The sequence below is a fragment of the Labrus mixtus genome, chromosome 8 (assembly GCF_963584025.1).
Source record: "Labrus mixtus chromosome 8, fLabMix1.1, whole genome shotgun sequence".
NCBI lineage: Eukaryota > Metazoa > Chordata > Actinopteri > Labriformes > Labridae > Labrus > Labrus mixtus.
In genome coordinates this window covers 25250023-25277333 of record NC_083619.1, presented here as the reverse complement: position 1 = coordinate 25277333, position 27311 = coordinate 25250023, and the positions used below count along the sequence as shown (strand labels likewise).

General features: G+C 42.6%; 1 protein-coding gene across 17 annotated transcripts in view; it reads right to left on the bottom strand.

Moving 5' to 3' along the window:
- Positions 1-27311, bottom strand: part of LOC132979530 (supervillin-like) — a 55306-nt gene that overhangs the window by 17319 nt on the left and 10676 nt on the right. For 4 of the 17 annotated variants that reach the window (XM_061045415.1, XM_061045407.1, XM_061045401.1 and 1 more), the window contains exons 2-21: positions 27198-27261; positions 25581-25672; positions 25418-25475; positions 25151-25299; positions 23134-23962; positions 16714-18045; positions 15781-15954; positions 15598-15635; positions 15400-15461; positions 15228-15293; positions 14976-15112; positions 14665-14760; positions 11859-12153; positions 10481-10546; positions 8489-9224; positions 5679-6189; positions 3771-3903; positions 2293-2349; positions 913-990; positions 272-419 (exon numbers count right to left, since the gene is read on the bottom strand). In XM_061045415.1, the coding sequence (XP_060901398.1) occupies positions 272-419; positions 913-990; positions 2293-2349; positions 3771-3903; positions 5679-6189; positions 8489-9224; positions 10481-10546; positions 11859-12153; positions 14665-14760; positions 14976-15112; positions 15228-15293; positions 15400-15461; positions 15598-15635; positions 15781-15954; positions 16714-18045; positions 23134-23962; positions 25151-25299; positions 25418-25425 (4915 nt within the window). In that variant the 5' untranslated portion in view covers positions 25426-25475; positions 25581-25672; positions 27198-27261. The remainder of the gene's footprint in view (positions 1-271; positions 420-912; positions 991-2292; positions 2350-3770; positions 3904-5678; positions 6190-8488; positions 9225-10480; positions 10547-11858; positions 12154-14664; positions 14761-14975; positions 15113-15227; positions 15294-15399; positions 15462-15597; positions 15636-15780; positions 15955-16713; positions 18046-23133; positions 23963-25150; positions 25300-25417; positions 25476-25580; positions 25673-27197; positions 27262-27311) is intronic. The other 13 variants (XM_061045405.1, XM_061045408.1, XM_061045412.1 and 10 more) reach the window with 10 other exon arrangements.

The window sequence follows — 27311 nt, the reverse complement described above, 5'->3', positions numbered from 1 at the left end:
GTTAAAAAGAAAAACACGTTCAGCTACTTTTGGGGCATCTGCACCGTGGAGCTGTTTGATAGGAGGCATTTTTGCATTTCACCGTTTCACCCACTTCTACTGATGCATGAAATATTGTCCATAAAGGTTGATATTTGGCATTGAAATGTAAACCAATGTCTGTCTAAAGTATCTGTGTAGGGTAAAGTCTAATGAAATGTCTGATGACATTTTGAAATAGAGCTCGACTCAATCGAGATGGCTGGATAAAAAAACAGGTTCCTGCACCGACCTTTCTTGACCATGCGTCCCGCCACGGTGTACTGAGTGGAGTCATTGGCTGCTCCGTGGCCCTTTGTCTTCCAGGCGTCCTCACGAACCGATATCATCTGTTTTCTTTCCTCTATGGTCATCTGGGCCTCGATGTCCTCTCCCACTTTCTGCACGGACGAGAGGAAATCGTAGAAAATGATCGAACAATCAAAGATTGTGCAAGCAGAGCCAAAAGTCATGCATGCCAAAGTTGTAACCTTTGCACAATCAGGATGACCTTACAGCTATTCCAGTGTTAATATGGTAATGTTGGGACCATTTGCATTAACACATAAAAAACCAAGTCAACCAGGCACCACTGAATCCCAGAATAAAGAACTGCAGCACCTCTCACACAGCTACACTCTGACTTTATATGATGCAACACTTCTCTCAGGCAGATAAGAAATGATTTGATTCACTCAGGCGTGCTAGCTGCATGTCCTTTCTACCTTGTCTTACTTTCTTTATTCCAAAGTTGGAGTGATGGCTTTACACATGAGATGTACTCATGCAGTAAGAACCAAAGCACCCTTCAAAACCAGTAGCTGCAAACAAAGCAGAAAAGATACATCTCTGGTGCATGTGGGGCACTCAAGTGTGCTAGGTGCATGTCCTTACCTGACTATGGTGCTCAATGTATTGACACTTTTGGCCGAGGGGGATAGGAGGAGAATAGGTGGAAGAGAAGACAGGCTCCTGAGGATGAGGAGGCGGATGGAAAAGTTGAAAGAAAGAAAGAAAGAAAGAAAGAAATGAAAAGGAGGAGATGGATGGAAAACGACAAGCGTGCAGATGAAGGCGTGCAAAGGTGAGATCGCAAGAACCCTGGAAATTCAACGTGACTTGTTGTTAAACTATCGGCTAGTGTGGCCTACGAGACCTAAGCTGAAGGCAGATAAAAGAAGATGCACACATAAACACAAAGTGAAACACGTTTCAGGAAAATACAGACATGCACGATGAAAGTCTCAATGTAGGTCAGAAATGACAAAGGCATTTTCAAAAGTAAAATGAAATGCTTCTGAATAAAAATAGACACTGCCCTTCCCCAAATTAAAAAGAAATGCAGTAAATATACCTGATTAAAAATAATATTAATGTTTAATGTTATTATGATGCATCAAACTGCAGAGCCGTTGTCCCTCTGCTGCTGCAGAAATACTAAAGATATTTTTAGGGCCTTTAATGGATAGGACAGCTGAAGAGAGACAGGAAGGTCCGAGGTCGGATTTGAACCCACGGCCACTGCGCTGAGGACTATTGCCTCCTTACATGGGTCGCGTCATAACTGCTAGGCTGTCGGCGCCCCAGAATCGGAAATACTAGTTCGGAAGTATGTTGGCAAAGCGAGTCACAGGCAATGAAAGTCAAACACACAGTGACAGCTTGAAGATGCAGTATGTGTTGTGTTGTATTGTATATTGTAAAATACATTAATGTGATTCTCAGCTGGGGTTAACAGCATTTATTGGCCTGTAAAGACAAAGTCAGCTCTTAAACCTTCATCTAAGGTCACTTATTTTAAAGAATCAGGTTTAGTCATCTTTAGAGGATCTAGGAGATGAAATGATGCAGCATGAGCAAGAGAGTGTTATTTATTCATCACTTAATTGCTTTTGTTATTTCACTCAATATCACTGTTGCGCCCTCAGTGATCTCTCAAGTATAAATTAAGGTGGATCGATGACTGATTTACATTTAACTTCTTTAAGATTAGTCTACATTGATTACTTCTTCCAGATCAGCAATAAGCTGCAGAAAACCGTTGAGCGGAAACTACATAAGCATCTTTGTAAGTTTCCCAGCAGTAAAGCGGCATTAAAGAGTTCAAGTGCAGAGACATCAAAGACCTCCAGATTCAGGAGCAGCAATCACACAAAATCCACACAAAGCTGTGATTAGACAACACAGGTCCCACACACACACACACACACACACACACACAGGCTGAGTGTGAGGGGGTACAGAGCTGGTGTGTGAGCTGCCAACGGATCTTACCCACAGCTGTTCAGACACAGACACAGCGGAGCAGTCTGGAGCGACCACCCCTTCCTCCTGAGGGGGTTAAACACAGGGGAAGTACTCGGTCAGAGGGAGGGGAAAAGGGGGGGGAGAAGCATTGTTGCTTTTAATGGGTTTTAGGGGTGAGACTGCCTGAAGGGTTACCGTCCAGGGTTGAAGCAGGCTGTTCTGCCCAACAGAATACTAATGTGGAGTAGATGAGCTGCAGGAAAAAAAACTGTCAGTCCTGAAATCTGAGGTTATTTCAGCTTCTAAATGGAATCGTAGCTCCTGATAAACCAACAAAGATTCATGTGAATGCATGAAAGAGATTCTTTAACAATGGCCGAACTAACCTTTTTTAAAATCATAACAGAAACTTAGACTGAAGCTCGTCCAAATCTGATCTATCAAAAAAAAAAAAAAAGGGAATTTATTCCCAAAACGCCCAGACTGCTAATTCTACAAGCAGACGGTCCCATATGCTTCCTGGATGCTGCACTGGTCTGGACCACTGAGCTCAAACAACAGATGGACTAAAGGAGGAAATGAAAGGGGCACTTAGCTAAAAGAGCAGAGACAGGAGCTGGCATGGCAACCAGGAGGGCCGGGGGATGACATTTGGAACTTGTTTTTTTAGAACGGCTGATTCAAACGATAATAGTTAGGCCCGAAAAAGTAGAAACTATTTCTAGTTTGTTGACGTGGTGCAGGCAACTTCGATCTTTGCAGTTCAGACGCAAACCCCGCTCTGATCAGTCAGGATCGGCTGTTTGCTGACTGGAGAGACAGTAAGGCAATTTCCGAAAATACTGGATCACCACGGAGTGCAACTGCGGCGTGGGTGTTGTGCCGACAAACGCACGTACATTCAGGATTATTATCTTGTTAATGCAGAAAAACAGAACCTAGGCATGGGACATTTCTTTGTTTTCATGACTCCAAAAGTCAGGCAAACTTCTGCACACTCTCTGATATTTAGAGAGTAATATGACCTAAATATAGACCACAGGCCGCAGTTGGCCCGCGGGCCGTAGTTTGGACACCCCTGCTCTAAATTGTAAAAAAAAAGTTGGCGCTGACTTATTTGTGCAATTTAGAAAGTCCTCTTTCTCTTTTGGCAGCTTTTGATTAGAAATATGAAAAATGATAAATACATAAGTGAATGAATGAAGAAATGCCGACAGCCAGAAATACCTGACTCAAGGCTTCAAAACAGAAGTTTAGTAACCAATATGTGACGTCCACTTCTTTTTAACAGTCTGTGGTCACAAATCATATTGTGTTGCCCTCTTTTTCTTTCTTTGGATGCATTTTCTGTATGCTCATTCCAAGAATCCTTAAACAGTAAAATGCTGCAATTGACTGTTTCCAAACCATGCATATTGTCCTGTATGACATTATAACTGTGATGAAATGCTGTGAATATAATTTGAGCTATCATTTATTCATGGCGTTGTGCAGATCAGACTGACGTTTTTCTGACATGTCTCCTCGTTCTCCTTGGGCTGAGCCGGCTCCTCTGTGGACGCCGCCTTCACCACCTCCTGTTTCTTGTTGATCCTGTTCCTCCAGTCCTCCTCGCCGCTCTTCTTCAGCAGAGCCACTCTGACACAAAAACAAAAAGTACATTTTAATAAGATGCGAGTAAGATAGCTGGACATCTGAATAAAAGACTGGGGGAAAAAACAGTTAAAAGTACAAGATTCTGTTTGAGATCACAGCTGAAGTCTGCAGATTTTATTGTATGTGTGAAAACAGTTTATGATTCCAGAGGATAATATCCAGCTACCTTCACTTAAACTTTTTTAGAGAACGTTTTTTTTTTTGCATAACATTATGATTTCACAGTTAAATTCACATTTTGGTCTTAAATGTCAGCACTTTTATCCTTAAACCTGTGTGAGCTTTATACATTATTAGCATATTTATTCCTGAAATTCAGCCAAACATTTGTTTTGTGAGGTCATCGTAAACTTGACCTTCCAACCTTAAACCATCAAAATCTAAACACTTAACCCTTGAGTCTAAGTGGACTTTGTGCCTGAGGAATGAAGTTACCTTCAGGCGCTCATGAAATATCAGGAGAAAAGAACGGGCCGACACATGACCTGAAAACATAATTTATCTGGTCTGGCTGTCGCTGGCATAGAGACATAAAACTCCTTCAAGGGTGAAAAACCAGGTCAGAGATTTCTACAGCACAGCCAGCGAACTCGACTGTAAAAAAAAAAAAAAAAAAAAAAAAACCTCTATACACGGCGCTGATAACGTCTGAGGGGTAACAGAAAGTATGTCATCTTCGCTGCCTGAGTGGGGACAGGGCAGAAAGGAGGGCATGTGGAGGTATCTACTAAACCTCAGAGGATTCATACAGTCCACACAAGAGTCCCTGCACACAGAGAGGAGAAACGCAACGTTGCTAAAAATGAATCTCTGTCGCCCTCAAACATGAAATAGGGTGTAACCAGCCTATGAACTATAAGACCAGGTGTACACTGACTTCTGATTCTGTCAAACACTGTGCATTTATGAAGCACTATGAATCTCTGTTGGTGGCTAAGCTTTGCTGACATCACAGTTTTCACCTTGTAAAGAGCCAAGCTGTGATTGGACCCTGGAAATGTGAATGGAATTAAGGTGGACTTGTGCCTGCAGCTTTACTCTGCGTAAGGATTTAAGCAGCACTTTACCCCCAATTCTCCATTTTGGGAGCCGGCCACTGTTTTCCCTTACAAGCTATAAGCGGATCTCCCTGTTGATGATTTACAGTAAACAGAGTTGTTGTGATAGCGTTAAGAAACTTAGGAGAGAAAATCAGATCCAGAGTCCCGATCCAGAGAGTATTGTGTTGTGGATTTAAATTTCCTTTTCATTATAGTGGCTAGGAACATCCCTCGACATGACATTGTCTAAGAAGCAAAATTGCACTTAAACAGGCTGTGCCATTTATTTTAAGTAATCACTGTAAAAATAGCCAAGATAGAAATCTTTAGACTTGTTATTTTACTGCTTTTTTTCCCCAAAATTTATAATTTTCTCTGAGGCCCAGTAGGACATTTTCCTAGCTCCAGCCCTGGTCTTCAGGTTAGGGTAATAAAAAAACACAATCACAGACAAGCACAGCATTTACACAATCCAAGTTTGATTACTTACTCAATGGGATTAAATAAAAACTAAAAAATTACAACATGTGCTATAAGCCAAGAAATCAGAAGCTTTTTGTGACGGTATCAGGAAACTGCTGTTTATGTTTGTGGAGACTTTGCACACGTTTCTAATCTTGAAATTATGTAAAATCAGTTTTTCTGGCAGCCTTTGTTAGTAGCAACAATTGACTTCATGTGTTCTGCCATTGAATGAAACCCAGAGCTGTCACTTACCTCTCCTTGATAGACATCTGTTTGCTGGACATGCCGTCAGACAGTTGGTCTCCAGAATCTGTGGGGGACAGCAGATCTCCAGAATGGACGCTGTGCCTGCTGAAGTCCTCGATGTGGTCAAGAGGCATGGACTGGGACTTGACCAGTGACTGGGGGAAGGACTGAGGTTTGGGCGGCGTCTGTGGAGGAACCTGGGGTTTGGGCGGAGTCGGAGGGGCGGCGTGCGAGAAAGGCTTAGGGAGAGGCTGGACGAATCCCTGAGGTTTGGGCTGCGTTTGAGGGGAGAGGGTGAAAGGTTTGGGGTACGTCGGTGGGGGCTGGGAGTGCGGATGGGGTTGGAGGTCTAGTGAAGGCTTGGGTGGGGTTGGAGGCGGCTGCTGTGTGAAGGGTTTAGGAAGAGTTGGAGGAGGTTGGATGTGTGTGTGCGGCTGACTGCTTGAGATGTGAGAAACTGTTCTGGATGAAACTTTCGCTACCAGTGGTCTCAGTGGAGCGGGATGATCCGGCAAGTCTGAAAGAAAAGTCAAGAGTGTAAATAATTATTTCTGGTCCAATTATTGAGGAGAAGAAGAAGAAGCTACATACACATAGGCTGAAATATACACACATGCACTAACAGAATCCTATGGACATGCTATAAAGGCGAGATGTCAGAGTGATGGGGCAGGATTTTGCACTTCTGCATTGGCTTCATTTTTCAACACTGGAGGTTGCTACTTGGGTTAGGCCCTGTGCTATTTTGAAGGAGAGTATCAGAAGAACAGCCTGCACTAAAACGAGGAAGTATTCAGGTATTTGTGAAACTTGTACTAAAGTATTACTTTACAAGATGCTCCATGTTCCTCAATGAAAGGCATGCTAACCACAGCCTTAAATAGCAAGTTTTTTGCTCTTAAAATTACAACTTTAATCACATAATACTGTGACTTATTTCTCGAAATCTACGATTTGTTTTCGATTTGATGTGTGTCCTTGATGTGTCCTTGTTTATTCTCCATCATACTACAGTATTTTAATTCAGATCTGCTCACTTTTGCATTTTTTCACTAAATATTGTTTGAGCGAGCCATCAATACATCGACATCTGCAACGTCTGAAACTGACACTTTACAAAAGTGATCCAGAAACTTTTGAGGAATAAAATTATTTTATCGTTGAAGATGATTAATTAAAGCAAAAATATTTGTTTCAAATCACTTGAAATTTATATTTTGTCTACCTCTGGCTGTATTTTGCTGTGTCTGCCGTAACCATCATTCAATAACTGGCTCTACTTGACTAGTTGAGGAAATAATGAACACAACATTAGTGAATTTCCTGAATACCCAAATATGTTCAAGTGAAATCCTGCCAAACAAGTAGCGTTCATTTCACTGAGGTTTAACGGTTTTGCAAACTGACACAGGTGTCTGTACAAGTTATTGACTTATTCAAATGATTTTCCATTAGAACATCGGCACCATGCTGAGTTTGCTGAAGTCAGTTAGTTTACGTGTGTAAATCATGTCACACTACGTGATGTAAAAAAGAACTAATAAGAGTCTCAAAGAAGTCAATAAAGAATCGGAATCGAAAGCAGATTTAGTTTTATAGTTGGGAGCAATAGAAATTGATCAAAATCACGCTTATTATCACATTGGTTTGAAATTATTGTTTGTCCACCATGAATCCCTTGTTTACCAGCACTCATTCTTACAGCACATGCATGCACCTGTACACATGCAGCAGGTTTTATAAGGCTGGAAATGTTATCAACCAAAGCCTGCTGTCTATGCTGCTGTGTCTATTTTTATTTATAACATTGTGGGGGCAAAAATGTGCTCATATTGTCACATAACAGGGTCAATTTAAGGACCAAAACACAAGAAAAGCTGCCATTTACCAGGTTTAGACTTGTCTTTTGTTTCTGTAAAGGTATGAGCTGGTGTTCGGCATGTGGTGGTTAAGTCCCAGGGGAATTAGTGTAAGTCAAAGCAGGTTCTTCCAGCCTCATGATACTAAGATATAGTGGGCTATACTTTTGTGAAGATCAACCCATGCAGAACTAAATAAAGAGAACAGCCTGCAGACAAGGCTTCCATTGTATCCTTCCAGTCCTCTACCTGCTTCATGCAAGTGCCGGCCAATTGTTCTGCACCCACACTCTCACTGAGTGCTTTCATGTTTCTGTGTGTGCAGTTTGTGGGCATGCATGGAGAAAAAAAGCCCACCCTGGACGCATTCTGCATTTAGCAACATAAAAAAAAAAACAGGTCAGCTCCATGATTCTGTAGCATGAGCACGGCTAAAGCCCACAGGCGTAATGTGGTGCAGGGAGACCACAGCCCCTTTAAAGGCGATGACAGTGAGCACACAGCTTGATTTGAAAAAAAAAAAGGTTTGACGTCTTTTGGGTGACAAACAGCCTGTCAGGAGAGGGCTTCCTCTTTTATTAGACAAAGGGAGCCGTGAGGCAAACGCATGGAAAAATATGCTAATTAGATGCAGCCTCAGACGTCTGTGTCTCTTACACACACACACACACACACACACACACACACACACACACACACTCCGGCTCTCTGTATCGGCCAAATCAAATACCCCCAGCTGGGACAAGTGTGTGTGTGTGTGGAGCCGGCAGAAGGCAATCATGCGTGGGAGCACGCTGCATAAGACAATGAGGATAATGAGAACAGGTCCTTCACTAGACTTTGCTTCCTCTTTTTGTCACATCCCTTTCCTCTTATCTTTTCATCCCTCCTTTTACCCACAGCTCTTTTTTTTATTCTTTCCCCCTCTCCATCTCTTTTTCTCTATCAGCCTCCTACCTGAAATGCCAGCCTGACTCCTGGTGCTGTTTCTTTCCGGCTCCTGTGTGGAGGCGATGTGAGCGGTCTCTCTCAGGTAGTCTCCTCTTCTTCCTCCTCTTTCTCTTCCTCCGCTCTCAGCTCTGTCCCTATTCTCCTGGGAGTCTCCGTCTGCGGCTCTCCAGCTGGGCAGAGGCTCTGACTCGCCCCTCCTGTGCTGAGGCTGAGGATGGGGATGCTGCTGCTGCCGCTGCCTGCCTTCCCTGTCAGGGGAGTGGAGCTTTTCCTTAATAGTACCGTCTTGGCTCTCTTCTCTGGCTCCTCCCTGCTGTCTCCCCCAAACCTCCTCTTCCTGATGCTCTCTCCAGCCCACCTCCGCTGTCTCCCCCTGCTGCCTGTGACTAGGAGAGGAGGTGGGAGCAAGAGGAGCCCCCACTCGCTCTTGGCTCTCAGGGAGGACGGGGGTGGAGTTGAGCTCAGCGTCTGGTTGGGCATGGTCCCCACTCTGGTTCATGGAGAAATACCTTAACGCCCTCTCCTGGTGGTTTGTGGTACTTGACGCCTGTTGTTGAACAGGGATGTAGGGGGCGGCGGTGGCGGTGGACTTCCCTGGATGGAGACTGCCATCATCGGTAACACCACCGCTGCCTGGCGTGATGGGAACTGTAGTGACGGAGGCTTTGGAGGTGACGGCTGCTACAGAGCGGACCAGGGAGGCTGACAACGGCTCCAGTTTGATCTCGTCGCCGTTTTTCAGCTGCAGAGAAATAACAGGAATTATTTCAGAATGCAAAGAAGGAAAGGATTTAGAAACTCTGTCTTACAGATAATTTGCAAGAAGCACGAACTTTAGTACAACTAAAGCCTGGAGAGCAGCGGCATCAGCACACTCTAAATTATGTCATTTATAAAAAATAAAAAAAACAACACCATAGATACATGTTGCATAGATCTGGTACGGTAACTTTCCAAATTATTGGTTTTCAAACAATCAGTCAGATCAGTTAGGAAAAACATCAGCCAGATGTTATTTTATTTTATTTATTTTTATGACATTTTTATCTGTGGTCCTTTTGTCAGATGTTTAGAAGCCAATATTTCAGCACATTTTTGCACATTTCCAATAAATGCGGCAATTATAACTCTATTAGCCTACCTTAATTTCATCAAAAAATCTATTTGAGATATTTAAATCAAAACCTTGACAGCTACTGATGATGTAACTTTTGTCGGCCCAAACTTGAGCAACTGGGTGATGATTGTTATACCATAGCATAACCAATACATTTAATTTTAGTATTTCAGATTAAAAAAGAAAATCTAATTATTATTACGAGAAGAAAAATAATTCAGGTAGCAAATACGTAAGTTCAGAAAAATGACATCTGTGATCTGTATCAAAGCCTCAAAGTTCAGAGAAGACAACATTTAAGCACTATGACTATAAAAACATCAGTGTGCTGTATTTATATTCTCCCTCTCTTTTACCAGCAGCTTTAGAAGAAACTCAAACTCCTACCAGAAGGAAAGTCATTTCATACAAGTTGCAATGCGAGGTCATGTATTAACTCTCATTCATTTCTGCACACAGTCGATATCAAGGGCAGATCAATGCACAAACATATTCCCTCGATAAGCATTTATTTTGCTCGTTTATTCAGGTTCCTGAGGTAGCCTGAAGAAACTAGCATGCACCGCTTGCACTCAAAGATCCCATGCTTGTTATGCAATGGCATGTCACAGAAGCTGTTTACATCTCAAAAATCAGGAGCTACAAAACACAGACAAGGCATACTTAACCTTTAAATTGAATCCTCAAAACAAAGCAATTTATCACGTTAAAATCAAAGAACAATCCACACTGAATTGCCTTTAAAGACACCATCAAGTTCAGCCCCGCTACTGAAGCATCTGCCATAACAAGGCCACACTGGTCAGTAGCAGTAGCAGGACGTATAGGACTTATCAAAAGCAGGACCATTCATCAATCTGCACAGGCAGCAGGGGTCTTACATGTCCTCCCTGAGGGGCCTCTAAGTTACCGTTGCACACCTCAGAGGTAACTGGCGGCTCAGCTTCCTGTGTGGACAGCAGTGATTGATTATGATGCACTTTTCTGTTTTCGTGGTGTAAGAGAAGAGAACCTATCACAAAGCATCTTGTGGATGGAATATGGAACTAAGGGCTGCAAATGCAAAACTCTGCACAGAGGGTAACTTATCTCTGTAAGGTGATAACGCATTGGGTGGTTATTTGACATTTTAGGAAGAGAAATGAACTATTAACATCATCAATGACAGCTTAGTTCCCTCGGCTATTGAAGCTCCTAATAAGCTTCTACACTGACTGACCTCGTTCATCGTCTTCCTGTTGTTTGTTTATATGTTTCTTGCAAAGCTGGGGGGCAATATAGTATTGTAAAATTAGAAACAATGACACAAAAGTATTTATTTTAGGAAGATCATTCTAACTGACAACACAGATTTGTTTCTCCAGTTCTCTGCTTTTGAGCTTCAATACATGAATTGTGGGTCATCAGTGTCATCTACAGATGACCAACAAACAGAGACTAAACTCAGTGACCTCTGTTTGTGTTGCAGTATCAGAGTCATCCAGCTGCAAAGGGAACAATGTTATTCATCCATCACGCTCCAAAGGAAACTGGTGCACCGCAAAGCACTCGCTGCGGTGTAAGTGACCTGGAAGTGTCTGGTCTGCTGCTTCAGGCCTGTTCTATGCACGATCTTACATCAAAATAATCCTGACCTACAGCACTTGAAAAATAAGAGATGTATATTATATTAAAGAGGACATATTGTAGCCTTTTCCCCTCTTTGCAAACAGTCCCCTGTGGTCTAAATGAAACATCTGTGCTGTGCTTTGGTCAAAATATAACATGAATGAAGCACCAGAGGAGGTTTGTGACCCTGTATAAACCAGCTCTCTCAGAACGCTCCGTTTTGGTGTGTGTGATTCTTTAAATGCAATGAGTCCCCCCTGGTAGACATCAGACTTTTTTCTGTCTGCATTCGCACCACCATGGTTCCTACTCTGCAGCAGGAGCTAAAAAGGTTCCTCTAAAAGGGGTTCTAGGAACTAAAATAGTTCATAGTTCCTGCAGTGCGGAATAAATAAAAAAGGGTCAGGGGTTCCAACAGTTCCTAGAACTATAAAAAATGTTCCTGCGGTCTGAAAACGCCTATTGTGAACATGTTTAATAAGTATAAAATCATTATAACATCTTCTTTATTAGGGTGCATGTAGAGTAGATGCCACTAAAGTAACAGAGCGTTTGGAAATAGGATGATTGTCTTCCTGAATCTAAGTATTTTCCTATTTTTATTCACATTAATTAGTCAAATTGTCATGGGGCAATTCCTTTTTTTTTTACCTGCTCCACCTCTCCCAGGGTAATGGGTTGAGTCTGAAACCGGTTTTGTGCTCTGCGCTGGCGGGTTTCTCCTCGAGCCCCCTCAGCAGCCTTCCCTGTAGTCTGAGAGAGGCGGTTGAAGAGGGCCATCTTCTCAGTCAGGGTGAGGCACGAGAGGTCATGCTCGTCGGTAAAATGCTCCAGGTCGTCTACTTCAACGCCAGCGCCGGAAACTTGAGCTGGTTTCTGCTGCTCCTGGATCTCCTTCTGCTCCTGATCCTGGACCACAGAGTCTGGCTGGGATGAGGCCTGAATGCTGAATGAGAAGAAACAGGGTGATATCAGTGGGTAAGTCATGTCTGTGAGTCATTTAGAAAGATATTTCAATGAAAGCAGACATACGATAAAGCAGAAATTATCATTTATATTCTTGTCTCTAGACTGCAACAGGAGCACACAGCTGCCCCAGGCTCACACCACATATGTGGTTCTACATCTGGTTGGTTTAAACTCACACGTTTAGCTGAATAAAATATTTTTCAATCATAAGAAAAAAATCAAATCCTGTCTTTATTTTGTTGCAAGGATAAACTCATTAAAACAACATTTTTTTTATCAGTACTTGATTTATAGTGATATTCTTTCATGCATGCTCCCTCAAGAGTTGGAACCACGGTGCTTCACAATCTGTCTCCACATCATTTTGTCTTAAAAAGAAAAAGTAGGTTTGTCTTCCTTATACAACAGATGGTACATCTTTTTTTTACAAGGCCTAACTTCATGAATGAACTGCCCTCTCATTTGTGTTCACTGACTCCTCAAACCTTTGGTCTCACGGACACATTATGTATGTGTCACATGTCATTCCAATCATTTGCACTGTATTTGGTAAAAAGGGCTTTTTAAAGTTGTTGCGCCCTCCTCTTGGTCTGAGCTATAGAGTCACATTAAACTGGAGGATTTTATCAGCTCGGATGATTTTAAAAACTAGAATTAAGGATTATTTGATCAGTGTATGAACGCACATGTCCTAATGCTGAAAGCTGCAACTGTATTGTTTATGGTCTGTTGTTTGCTCCTGATGTGAAAGTTTAGGCAGCTGTCTTGTGCAGGATTCTCTTGAAAAAAGATACATCGGACATGCTGTGGGACTAAGTGGTAGAGTCAGTCGTCGCTCAACCTGAAGGTCAGGGGTTCGATCCCCAGTCCAAGTTGCTCTCGCTGTTTTGTTGGTGGAGTGTGAATGTGTATGAATGGGATTAGTTACTTCTGATGGTCACTTTACAGAGCAGCCTCTGTCATCAGTCTGTGGTGTAAAAACACTTTGACTAGAAAAGCGTTTTACTTTACCATTTACCATTTATATGTATGTATGTTATATGTGTCTGTCTGTGTGTCTGTCTGCATTTACTGTACATGGAAACTTGAGATATCAAACACAGTGTCCCCCCTTTGTTGTATAAAGAATAGTACACACATGCAAATACCTGCTAGCAGTTTTCTAACAGTGACAACGTTGTCAGAATACAGACACAGCAAGAGAGATAATCATATAATGCACTCGGGTGTTTGAAGGGGATATTGAGATCATCAGGCGGTCTGCAGAACTAAACCAGGGTTGGTAAACAGACTGCAGGACACGTGAACCCAGACATGCAGACGGTTTCAACTGGCTCGACCCCTGACCTTTCCATGAGATATGTAACCTATTTCTTCACTCAAACTTGTGATCTGCCTGTGAGATACACCGCTAACCGGAATGCTTGTAAACGGGACATGGAGAGTACTCAATGAGTTATTGTGTAAACACCACCGTCCTTCCCCTATAAGGTGCACACAGCTTAGAAGCAGCAGAAATAACAAGGTAACGTGAGCTGCGTGAGCTGATCTGCGCTGCAACCAGGAGAGGGAGCTAGAGAGTAAAACATCTCTGAAGTGCATTAACATTCAGAACAAGTGTTTAGTTCATTGAGGGAAACAGGTGCACTTCTGCAACAAAACGGGTGTGGTACTAGATTTGAAAGAGTCTAAAATAAACTATTTCATCTCTTCGTTCTTCCAACATCTAATAACAATGTGTTCACTGAATAGACTCCAAACTAGAATCAGGTTCATCCAGATTCTTTTCCACCCCAAATAAAGTCAATTCTAAACCCATAGGGGATTTTTCTAATGAAACTTTGTGACCTGAGATCTTGAAAATCTGAATTCTAAAGCCATAAAGGCGTCATAGACGTTGAAGTATCACTCAATATAGATACAAGAGAATAGATATACATAGATAGATATTTAGTATCTATTTGACTGTTCTGGACTCTGTAGCTTTTACAGCTCAACACCAATGGGTTACTTGCAATAGTTTCATCAGTCCGATTGGAATTTGAGCACTTTATGCACTTCTGCACTTTTACCCATGTACCGTGCATTTGCACTTTGTATGTTTTATGTATTATCTGTGTTTTATTAAGTATATGTGACTCTCCCTGCAATCAAATTTACCTACGGGTACAAATAAAGTAACTTGAACCTGAGATATGCATCTATATCGCTGCCTGTCTGCAGTATTTCTGCTGTAATTGTCATTGTTTTTTATGTCTATTTTACAGTGTTGTTATCTCCTTACAGCCTGACCAGGGACAATGACTGCAAAATAGCCATGGCTAGAAGTTCTATTGCATTAGTGGTACTTAAATGAGATGTAACACTGCCGCCATGCATTGTCCCTGACAAATAAATAGAAATAAATATGGTATACACAAACTAAACATGCACACACAAACAGATACAAAACACAGATAGATAAGTAAGCAGCCCAGCCCAGATGTACCTTATACTGGTCACACTGGTGATGAAACCAGTGGGGCTTGGGACTCGGGTTGCATTAGTGTTGATGCCCAGTGGTTGTGATGATGTAGCAGGATCACTTCAAAGTGAAGAGAAGCAGGTGAAGAGAAAGTGAAATTAAGATAATGCAATGGATGGAAAATATTAAAAATGAAATAACATGTAAAAGTGAAGAGGAGTTTGGAGATGTCTTAAAGAGTAGGGAAGTGGAAAAAAGAGGAAAGCTACAGGAAAGAACATCTCCGAATTGTACAATAATGAATGCAAGCTATGCAAACACAATCAAAGGCCCACCTTGAAGCATTGACCACCTCCCTGTTGGTGACAGGTTGAGTGTGTGAGCGATCCTGAACTCTTCTCAGACGCCGTTCTACTGCAGCGTTTCTCGAGCGCGGTTTGGGAACACTTCCATCTGATGTCCTTTCCAGCTCCTGCAAGAATATGCCACAAAACATCAGTTTGTGTTTAAAACTGAAGCCGTATAAGTGATTATTGAAGTGCAGTACAAAAATATCTATTTGAACGTCTTAACACCCAGTGACAAACCTGCAGGTATATATCTTGTGAAATTACACACACACGTGTCTGCTGTATCTCTGGACACGATTCCAGCTTTTGGTTTTGAGACGAGGGGGTTTAAGGCATTACTCAGGCAATAAAATACAGTATTTATCAACTAATCTTTTAGACTAGAATGCAAATTATGTAGAAAGTTTACCCTGAAGAGAGACCTCTTTGCAGCCACACTCATCTTGGCTCTGTCATCCAGTTTTTCTTCATCTGATGAGACAAAACATGACAACAAATGCAGTCTTAAAAACGTAATCTTATCTCTAAAATTGTCACTAAAATCTCCTTCAATTGTCAAAAATTATGCATAAAAATATGTTGTGCTTTTCTAAAATAGCGTACATACCTTCAACATCCTGCAGCTGTGTTGGGCTTAAACGAGACCTGCGGAAACCGTGAACACACATAAAGCATCGACAGGATTTTTAATGTAAACCTAGTGCTGTGCTCTGCGATCCAATGCTGTTCTTATTAAATAAAATGATTCAAAAGAGCTTCTTCAGAAGGCTAAATACGGCCCTTTTCTTACCTATCTGACTCCAGACGCTCTGCAGAGGTGATGGGCTGGGTCCTGAACCTCTCCGACGTGCGATTGTCTCCTGGAGTGATGTAGCGCCGAGGCCTCCGAGCGTTCTTGTCCCGATCGCCGCCGCCGTTGGCCGGATCCACCTCCACGGCTGAGAGATCCACCTTAGTAGTCTCACTTTTAAAATGTGTGTATAGATGAAAAGAGAGACAATGGGGGACAAAAAACATACATAGTGGAAGTTAGATACATGTGATGGATGGTTTTAATGTCAGGACGAGGTCTCACAGATTGTAACTGATGCACACGCTCAGCACAACCTAACTGCACATCAAAATGTGAGGAGCCATTTCCCATTGTTAACATGCAGCAGCACACAACCACCAATGGGTCACTTGCAAGAAAAACAATAATGGTAGTTATGTAAGCAATCTTTCCCCATGTTATGCCACAGAATGACATTCTATCAGCATTATTTTAAAGGATCATAATTTATTGTTTCTGATGCACTGAGCTGTTAGAACTAATCTAATTAGTAAGAAGTTTTGTTTCTGCTTTTCAAGTGTTTTTGAGTTGTTTTCTGTTTTTTTTTGGGGTGAACGAGTTAATGAGCCCTTGCATAAACGTCAAAAGCCTTTGGTAGCATCATAGGCACTGATGATTGCACAGAGATTATCTTCATTTGTGGATCATTTTTTATGGATGCCACAATCCTTTAAGTAACTTTAAAAAGTAAGTAGAAGTCAAATTTGTTTTTGACTTTGGAACATCCTTAAACCTGTGGGCAAGGGGAAAGTGAAAACGATCTTCAGCGTCTTGGTGTTAGAGCATTTATCTTGCTTTTAAGTTATATGCTGCACATATATTAAGGACAACACGTGCACAGTTAGCCAGGTATTTAGTGATTCAACACAGAGCCCATGCCAGTGGACCTACAAGTCAGGTTTCCGGTTTGCATTCTCCAGATAAGAGTGTCGCAGCTGTGCTACAGACACTCTGGTGTCCAGGTTTCCCGTTTCTCCGTTAGCCACCCCCGATGGAGGCACTGCCCTTGATGTCTCTCTGCTGGCCGCTGCCCTCTCCATGCGGTACATGGCAGAATGCTGGCTTAGACCTATATCGGACATGGAGCGGGTACGTATCTTGGGTTTGAGACCTCCGGCCATCTCCACGCTTCTTTGTTTGGCCTGAGGCAAAGAGGAACCCTTCTGGAGGTAGACGGCGGAGTCGACCCTGTGGTGCCCTGATGAATCCTGCTGCTGCTGCTGCTGCCGCTGCTGCCTCTGAGGCACTACATCTTCAACCAGCTGGGGTTCTTGTGGTTTTCTGTGGGAGTATTGCTGCTGACTCGGCGGCTCCTGTCTTTGGAGGTCGTACTCCTGCTGTCTTTGAGACTGCTGTGGTCTTTGAGCCTCTTGAGGCTGTCTCGAGTGTTGGTACTGGTTCTGCCTCTGAGTATCTTGCTGTTGAATTTGAGGTTCATGTTGTCTCTGCCTGGGTTCATACTGTGGGTGTGTGTGGGGCTCTTGATGGTACACAGGCTCTGACTGCTGATGCTGCCTTGGCTGCTGGTGTAAGGAGGAGTGGGAAGGCTGCAAAGATCTAACTACCCTCTCCTCTTGGCTGTCATGGCTGTCTCTGTTTCTGATCCTCTCAACATTTCTCTCCCTCCCTCGCTCCCTCGGCCTCTCCCGATCCCAGTCTTCCTCTCCTTGGCTCATCCTCCTCCTTTCCTGGCTGTAGTTCTGCCAGTCCATGTCTTCAAGATAGCCCCTGTGGGGATCATCCACACTCTTCTCCCTTCGGCGGATCTCTGAGGGCAACACAGCTTTCCTGCTCTTAAGCAGGCCCTCTGTATGGACCCCTTCTTTCAGGACCTGCTTGGCCTCCAATCTTGCCTCCTTGTGGGCAGCATGGATTTGGTCAGCACTTACTCTCCTTCTTGGTTGTACCTCTGGAGGTCCTGACAATCTAGCGGCAGCCACTGGGGCGGGGATGGCCAAATAGGGCTGAGAGTCAGCAGCAGGGCCGGAGTGTTTGTACTCAGGAGCAGAAGGAACGGAGGCTGTTTGGCCATGGGCAGGACGGTGGCCTGGGCTTGGCTGAGGCTGGGCCACAGTCCTTTGCTGGTTGGGTTCTGAGCGCTGTGGTGCATACTGAGCAGTGTTTCCTTGCATACGCTGTCTGTTAGCCTGGTGCCTGTCTGGACTCCAGTCAGGAGGCCTCTGGGCAGTTTCATCCCTTGACAATCGTTCCCTTACACGGAGTCTTGGAGAGAGGAATGAATAAGGGTCACTTAGATTCTTAATTCCAGTATTGCACCACTTTCCGAAATGTTAATTCAATTCAAACAAGGAGCACATCAAGGGCATATACCTAATTTTCCATGGGAGAACTGGTTTACGCTAAGGAAAAACCTGACAGAATTCAACTGTTTAACTACGCAGAGACTTTCAGTAGAGAGTTGAATTTAAATAGTAATCGTCTTATTTTTCCAGCTGTCAAGTAGGGGAGACAAACTTGACATCCAAGCTTTGCAAATCAAATCTATGTAGTTTGAATTAGATATAGCGACTAATTTCACTGTTGATTAAATGCAAATTTGAATTCAGACTAGTTGAGCAGTCTAAAGGACAGATGACGCTCAGAAAACAGTCTGAATTCAGCTAAATTTGTTTAACACATCTAATCACGGGATCACAGCCTCTGCGGGACAAAAATTTAAAATCGGTTTGCGGAGTATGACTAACGTTAGCAATGCTAGCACCGCCAGCCTCCTTTCAGATTAATGTCTGCATGCCTGTACTGGTTAATAAGTTACTGTACATGCCAGTTTAACCTGACACAGCCAGCATACAATTTGATCTCAATTTCCTTCAACAAAATTCTGCCAAACCGCTCTGTGTACGAGCTGCCATCCGTCCACTGTGTTGATTTTATTAGAGCATTATGGTAGTGGGGCAGTAGCGATTAACTGGAGCTACAGCCCTAGCTAGTGGCGGGTGGCTGCTAAGGCAGAAACATTAGACCTGCATTCTGGGCCTTCATTTTTTTTTTTTTTAAGTTTAACCAGCAACTACAGTAATTCTATTTCCCATTAACAAGGGTGACAATGTAAACTGTCTAGTCAGCTAAGCAAGTAAGCGTTTAAACGTTTGAATAGGTGCTATGACTGGTTTGCACTAAAATCTGAAGTCTTGCATATTAAGAATCTTATCAATATGGAAACCCAAATGTGTATTGTGAAACATTTCATTGCATAAAAATAAATGACATGAAACAGCCACAGGGACAAGTTGTGATCTCAAATCCTGCAGTAGGATTGCAACGAGGTCAAGTAGCAGCATGCCCCCGGTCTTGGTTCAACAACTCTCTCTCTCTCTCTCTCTCTCTCTCTCTCTCTCTCTCTCTCTGTCTCTCTCTCTCTCTCTCGGATGTCTTCGTGCCAAAAAAGTAACAGAACTAGAACTATTTACATCTACAACCCTGTGACCTCTGGTAGCCAAAGGTTGCCTTAATCTCATTGTAGACCACTAAGCCAGACATAATTGATGGGCCTCTGCTCTGACACGACATGAAGGACTTACACAGTGCTTGTGATACTTCAGCTCTATACTACATACCACACTGTAAGCAGCTGATAAGGATGCATTTTTAGTCAGCGGCAGTTGCATACATGTATCCTGGCAGAAAGGGATCAGAACGTACTCTATTAAGAAATAGCTGACAGGGAATATTTTGGTTTCCTTTTTATGGAGAAACTATATTTTTTGACAAATGAACCATGAAAGAACGGATGTTGTTTTTTCTGTGCACCAATAAAAATAATTCAGGCTGTGTTCACACTTTCTAGAAAAGTCTGACCAAGCTTGACATGCCTTCATGAAGTTCACCTGTCCTTACTGCTCCAAGGCTGACCCTGGACCCTCATCTTTCCACAGGGTATCATCCTGCCCGCTATGTCGCGTATCTGGGCCACTGTACATGTACACCCATGGACCTTCAGTTTCTAAACCCTCCAGGACCACTGAGTGTAACCAAAGAAGATTAAAGAATTGTTGTAATATGTCCCTCTCTATGTGCCTTTCAGCGCCAAATCATATGAGGAAAAGGGTCAATGCATGTCTTATGATACAACATTGTCAAAGTCACTGACGGTTTAAGACTCAGATGTAATTTCATAGGTGAGAATCTGAGGAGGGGGTGATGTGAGTGCAGTCTCAGCTGCTGAGTTGGTGGGTCTGGGTCTGACCGGGTCAGGGCATGGAGCTGACTAATGTTGTCAGCCCATCAACTCTGGTTCATTAACACCACTCAACTGCTATGAAACCCTACACACACTCATTTAACAACGGTCTACATGCAGGGGATGCTGTCGTTCTTAAGGGATAAATTGTCAGATTTTTAGAGCTCTGAGTTTGCTTATGTTTAGAGATCTCACAACTTATGTGACAGAAGAGTTGTAACATCAAGAGAGTTAGATATGCCTGCTTCTTGTTATATCTGGACAAGATTCAGAGTTAGCACAGATTCTTTCTCTAACGCTGATCTCAAACATGAAGTTTGATACAAGCTCAAACAGAACTTTAACCAGAGTATTCATAGTTTTACACCCATTGGGGAATGGTTTACTATTCTGCAGCTATTACGCATATGTTTGTTATTCTTTCTTTTTTTTTAGATTTACTTTTGGGCATATTGTGCCTTTATTGGAGAGACGGTACAGTGGATAGAGTCAGAAATCGGGGAGAGAGAGAGAGTGTGGGAAATGACAAATGGCTAAGGACGGATTTTAACCCGGACTGCCTGATTCTAAAAAAAAATTAGTATATGGTTTCTGTTTAGTTGTTCTACTAAGTTATTGATGAAAGATCAACAAACTTGAAACACTTGAAACAAGAGAGACAATGAGAAAAGTTATTGAAGGGAAGTATTAATACATTAAATAAAACATCTCTCTGTTATGAGATATATTCTCTGTAACGAGTTCGCAGCAAGTCCACCGAGAACATGTTTTTAAAAATAAAATGCTGGCATATTATCTTGGTATATTTCTTTTTTTATGAGTTTTTAAAAATTGCAGACCTATAACAAAGCTTTGGAGACACATGTTTAGTCTTCCATAATGTAAGACCCATGAACACTTAATGAAAATATATGACTGCAAAAATAAGAAAAAAATAAACAAAACTGTCAGTTGAATAAGATTTTTGAAAAAATTAATCATTTTTTCTCTTGAATTTTTAATTAGCCAGCTCAAAGACATACACCCGGTGAACTCTGGCGCTCTGTAAGTTCTTCACACAGATGACACTCTGTGACATTACCTTGAAGGGCAGCTGAAGACTGTCTGAGTGTCACTCTCAGAGTCTGGGTTGAGAGACCAGTCACTCTTTGACAGGGCGGCCAGGCTATGAAATAATGCAGGAGCAGAGTCCTTAGGGAATCATTTCATACAGATCAGAGCAGAGTAAGCTGCACTAACAGATCAATCATTAGGATTATTTTCAAATGCTGAGGAAGAGGATCAGTTCCAAATCCTCTGCATATGTTTGAATTTTTTCAAATTTTAAATATATCTAAGACGTTATAATCTATATTTTGTTTTTGTGGCTGATGTCACGTCTTTATCTTAGTAGAAATACACCTGCATTTTTTTTTTAGAATTTGGTTCATTGTGCAGTATGTCTTACCCGTCTAAAACATCATCAACTCATGTTCACAACTAATAATTGTACTTTCCTTTGTGGTAGCATATTAAAGATTATAAGAGACAGTTCCATTAAGCTCTTTCTAATGTACCAGGCTGCTGTTCAATCAGGGTTAGCACAGGGGGCAAAGCAAGGGAAGCATATCAACTCTAAAAACCAACCTTGCAATCTACCCTGCTGCCCTGCAACCTTTACTATGATGAGCTCCGCAGAACGCCGTTCTATGTGAAACTGGAGCAGGGACAGTGACAGAGCTGGACCTACAGTCTAGAAAGATCCTTACCGTGTGATGCTGTTTGAAGCTGCAGGAAAGCGAGCGTATAGCGGCCAGTGATTAGCTAAAACTGCACCAAATCATGAAGTTAAGAGTGGAAGAGTATACACTTAAATTGTGTTTTCATAAACAGGACCACACATAGGGGGGGGGAAGCTTTCTGGGGCCCGGCCACTAGGGGGCCCCCAGTGCCAACAAAATCTTATACACCCTAATTATGACCAATATTAATTTGAACCAAAACTCCCACAGTTTATTATGAACAGTATTCAGTGTCAAAAAGTGAACCCCCTCCCCTACAAGTCTCTTTTAATTTAAGTAAAAACGTCTGAATTGTATTGGGGTTTGTTTGGAGAAACATGAACTCAACCAATCAACCTCGACCTCAGCTACAATTGGAAGTAAACAGGACAACAAAAAAGTCTTAAAAACACACTGCCATGTATAATTCAGGAGCCTATGTATAGTCCACCGTACAGAGAGGGTCGAAACTTGTATGTGTTCATGTTCTACATTGCAGACTAGCGTGATGCAGGAGGATGTGTTGATATGCTTGAATCAAATTTAGAATTCAGTGGCTCTTTCAGAGGCAAATCCATTTCTGAGAACTGGACGGAGCCCTGAAATCTGGAAAGTGAAGCCATCTCTTAAACCTGCATTCTTTCAGTGGCCAGTAGAGGGCGACCCTATTTGTGGAATAGGTCAAATTGAATCCAGCAGATGAGAAAATGACCATACTTCTCGCTACTTTTCATTACCTCAGCAACAATTTTCTAAGGAGTAAATGGTATAAATCCTAAATTTCAAACCTATACAATACAGATAATGCTCGATTGATTTAGTCTCATTTACAGCAAAGCAGGGTAAGATTTTGGTTCCTTGCCAGACTGTGATTCCCAAGTCACTTTCATGGCCAAAATATGAAGCTATGTTCATGGACTTTTTTCAAGCCTGTGTTTTGATAGCCAAACTTAGCGCACCATTTATATCAATGTAACCTTGTATTACTGATGCAGCTAGCTAACAAAGGTAGCACTAGAGTAAGCCGAAAACTTTCACAACTCTCTCGCCTCAGCTCTCATCCAAATGTAGTCACTTTTGGCTTAAAAAAAACTACAAAATAGCAAAATACCCCAAAACAGTAACTCACAAACCAGTAGGTGACGTTACATTTGCAACATCCACTTTTTCCATCCTAAGTCTATTGTTTATGGTTTATGGTATGATGACATAATTATGATGTTTTTTTTTTCACTTTTTTGGAAATAGCCCAATATTAGAAATATTTCACACAGTTTCAGAGCCATGTCTAGAAGTTTCGTTGGTTGGCTTCACCATACTTCATGACTAAAGAAGGTTTTTGTAACTCACCCCTGCCTGTTGAGGATGCTCTGGGCCTGCTGCTCTATGAATAAATCCCCAGGTGAGATGCCATAGCGAGTGGAGGGCAGGGAGGCCCGGCGGGCAGTGCGAGGGGAGCTGGGTACTGCTGCGATACTGTAATCCCTGGTGGAGGCGGGGCTTGGCTCCTGGTGGGCGGCGTCCTGGTGGTGGGGGAGTCGTTGCTGCTGTTGGGCCGGGAGCGGATGGTTCTCCTGGGTTCTACTTCTTGCCGAGCGCTCTTGAGCCCCGCCTCGCCGGTAGTTCTCCATGTTCATCGCTCTTTCCTTCTCCGAAAACCCCCTCGGGCGTTCTTGTGTCGGGGGAGGGGCCTGGGTTGAGTGGGCGGGGCTGGAAGCAGAAACAGATGCAGGATCTGGGTGAGTCCTCATGTAAACCCTGCCCACTCCAGCACGGTACGGCACCCTTGGGTCCTGTTCTTTTTCCTCTGCTTCCTGTTTGATTCTTTCTTGTGAGACAGCTGTCTGTCGGTCAGAGGCGTCTGGATCACGCCGTGAACGATAGCGTGGTTTGTAATCAATATCCAACTCCTGATCCAGTTGGATGCCATAACGCTCTGAAAGCTGCCGGCGGCGCTCGGCCTTGTAGCGTGCAATGCGCTCAGCCTTGGAACTGAGGCTTGCGGGGTCCGCGGAACCAGATGTTGGTGTAGAAGTGGTGGATAACGTCACTGGGTCAACATAAACCAACATTGGCTCTTGACGTGCATTGCCAACGCCACCTTTGACCTGCGGTGTTCTGTCTTGAGGTACTGGCTGCTTCTTTGGGGACTCCAGCTCCTCTCGACTGTAGCGCCTCACTGTTTTAAAAAAGGGGAAATAGTTATCAAAATAATTTCCTGACAACATTTAAATGATCAATCCTGCCACATTTGTGCCATGTGTGAACAACTGTCTCAGTTCATATCAGTTTAGCACTCAGTCTATCAATGCTGAGGGCGTTTTTGCAGTTCCACTGAAAATGCTGAACTTCAAAAATGCCCTTTGTCAGCAGTTTTTTTTTTTGTCACTCTATCACAGCACTCTTGGTTGAAAATAATCAAAGTTTTGGAAGACTGCACGCTCATCAATGTCACTTCTCCCTCAAAATCATTTATAGGTGGGACATTTAAAACAGTCACTTCTAAGGAGGTGAAAGTGCCTTGAGATAACTTGCGTAACCTAGCAACAGTAAACGCTGATGAGAAGTTATCTGAAATGGAGGTTGTGCTCGCTGCCATTGCAAAAAAATGTGTTAGGGAACACAGGCCCACAGACAATCTTAGAGTGTCTTGAGTTGCCTAATGATGTAAAGGCTTGTTACCATTAATCACACATGACAAAATATGGAATCACTCCATTCCAACTTATTTCAGAATGCCAGGCCATGCAAAGTTTTTTTAAAACCTGCTGTACAGCTGCCTAGCATAACCACATCTATCAACAATTCAGGAGTTTCAATCCAAGTTCACTATAGACCGATCCGGAGAAAAAAAAGACGGAAGTTGAAAAGCCGCCATTACTGCGGTGGCATCTTCCTTTTATCAGCTGCCTGTTTGATTGCAAGTGGTCCTTTAAATGGAAAATGTCCTACCTTTTACAGTACTTTCTACATAACTTAAAATTTTACAACAATGTAAAGGACTTCAGGGAGAACCTGTGGAGTTTTACAGTTTACTAACCGTCTGGAAAGGCTTTTAAATTTGAGAGAAAACGGGGAGTGAATGTAAAACACATTGTATGAGAGCAGACACTTAACACACACTATATGAGAGCGGACACTTAACTCACATTCACTGGCCGTGCAGAGGACTAAGAGATGGATCGAGACAATAATATAATAGTTTAACTTTGAAAGCTGCTGTCACAGTGAACAGGCAGCAGCAGACGCTGAAAAGCCACCGCAGTGATGGCCGCCACAGATGGCAGCGCCCACAAACCGGCCGTAGGAAGTCGTCTATAGGCAGCATCATAAACAGAACTCTTGCAGTGCATCGTGCCATGCTTACCCATCACACATGGCTCACAGTTATCAGAGGCGCGGGTGTATCGCGGAGGATCCTCCTCCAGCATTCTGTTGGCTACCAAACCACCGGGCACCAGAGCAGGCGGAGCATCGCTTTCAATCCCCTCCAGCCGCCGGGCTATCCTCTCCTTCCTGTCAGAAAACAAAAGGGGAGGGGCAAAGGTGAGCAACTGATCGCCATGAGTTACACTTTATGAAAGCATCAAGATGTGTTTAGGTCTAAAGCTCATGTATTGAGATCTGAAGGTACCTGTTCATACTGAAATCCTGTTTGACAGATCCTTCAAAGTATTTCTTCAACTCTGAAACTGAATGTTGAATCAAAAATGAACATTTAGTTTCACAGAATTAAAAGAAAATCCAACCATTTGTTTTACTCTTAGTTATGGAGTATGGTAAGGATCAATACGCACCCTTCGGAAGGACTGCCAGATGTTTGGCATCTGTGGTTGAAACACTCTTGACCAAGGCGGTCTTGTCAGCCAAGGAAAAGTCACTCTGAAAACTTCAAAGGAAGACAAAGACAGAAACCAGATCAATGTTTTATAATTACGAATTCTAAAAATGCAGATTAAATATTTATATAATATAGTCGATTAAAATAACAAATAAACAATGTAATAATAAAATGTCAAAGTGCGTTTTTATGTTTTGATGCTTGACTCATTTAGAATAAAACCAGCTCCAACTGTGCTTGGCCAGCGACTCTGTCTCAAACATGTCTTAAAGAGGTGATGGCAGGTAAAGGTGACGATCAGCTGGTGTCACCGCCAGCGGGATCCAGCTTAAGAACTATGTCATCAAGTCCTGATTCTCCTCCAAGTGGAAAAAGACAATCAAGCTCTTCCCTTAAGTCCCCATGCTACAACAGCTTGCACAAGAGTAAACTATCCCTTCCTTTATTTTACGAAAAGCTTCCCAAAAATATTTCACAGATTGATCAATTATTTGTCTTAAAAAAGATTTATAATTTCCAGATAACAATTATTATTAATTCTTATAAACAATTTGTGATAATATACAAAGCTCTTAAAACATTAGGGAGAGTTTGAACCTTCAGTATGAGATAACTCAAAAGATCAAATTGTACTCTTATGGAGTCATGGAAATGAGATTAGATTTCAAAACTGCAAGAGATTTTTGTTTTTTTTTATATTTATTTTGGGGCTTTTTGTGCCTTTAATGGAGTGATACGAAATCAGGGAGAGAGACAGAGAGAGAGAGAGAGAGAGAGAGAGAGAGAGTGGGGAATTACATGCTGGAAAGGAGCCACAGGCGTGATTTGAACCTGGGCCGCCTTGCGCCTACAGCCTCCGTACATGGGGCCCGCCTCCAGCGCCCCAAAACTGCCGGAGCGTGTTATGTCGCGCTCCCCGTGTACAGAGGCCTTAGTTGCAGCAGCCGTGGGTTCAAATCCAACCTCGGCCCTCCGCTGCATGTAAACCCCTCTCTCTCCTCCCAACATTTCCCATCTCTCTTTAGCTTCCCTATGCTATATATAACATAAAACATAACAATCAAGCTGATCTTTCACATCCTTCTCTTAATTTTCAGGTACCGTACCTGTTTTAAAACTGTTTAGTGCAAAATAAAGTACATAATTACAATTGTTTATTTGGTTTATTTGATCTAACTTGCTCCATGAGCTCACCTTTAGCCTACTATGCTAAAGCTTAATGCGACACTGTAAACTTCTGCAAAGGAGGGCTTTGTGCTCCTGGAGGAGGTGTTATGACCATAACGTCATGTGATCAAAAAAGTGTCTTAAGATAAGCTGTTCCAGGCATCCCCAGCTTTTAATGCTTACTGTGCACGGTAAGCTAAAGCGGTATACTGGAGTTAACCTATGGGCTTCCATATCCACATCTTGATGACGAGGAAAAAAATGAGAAGAATGTAAATGGTCTTAGAAAACACAACGAGGTGACTCTGTAGCTCCAATGTATAAACTAAAACCACAAAGAATCTTTGGACTGCTGGTCCATGTGAGATAAAACAATCCAACAACCCATGTCCAAAAAAAAGCTCACCTTAAAGTTTGTGTTGGCAGAGAGATGGAACTGCAAAGTTTGGTAGGAGCTTCAGATTCAATTCCTAAGAAGAGAAACAAGAATCAGTCTTCACCCAACTGAGTAGGAAAATAT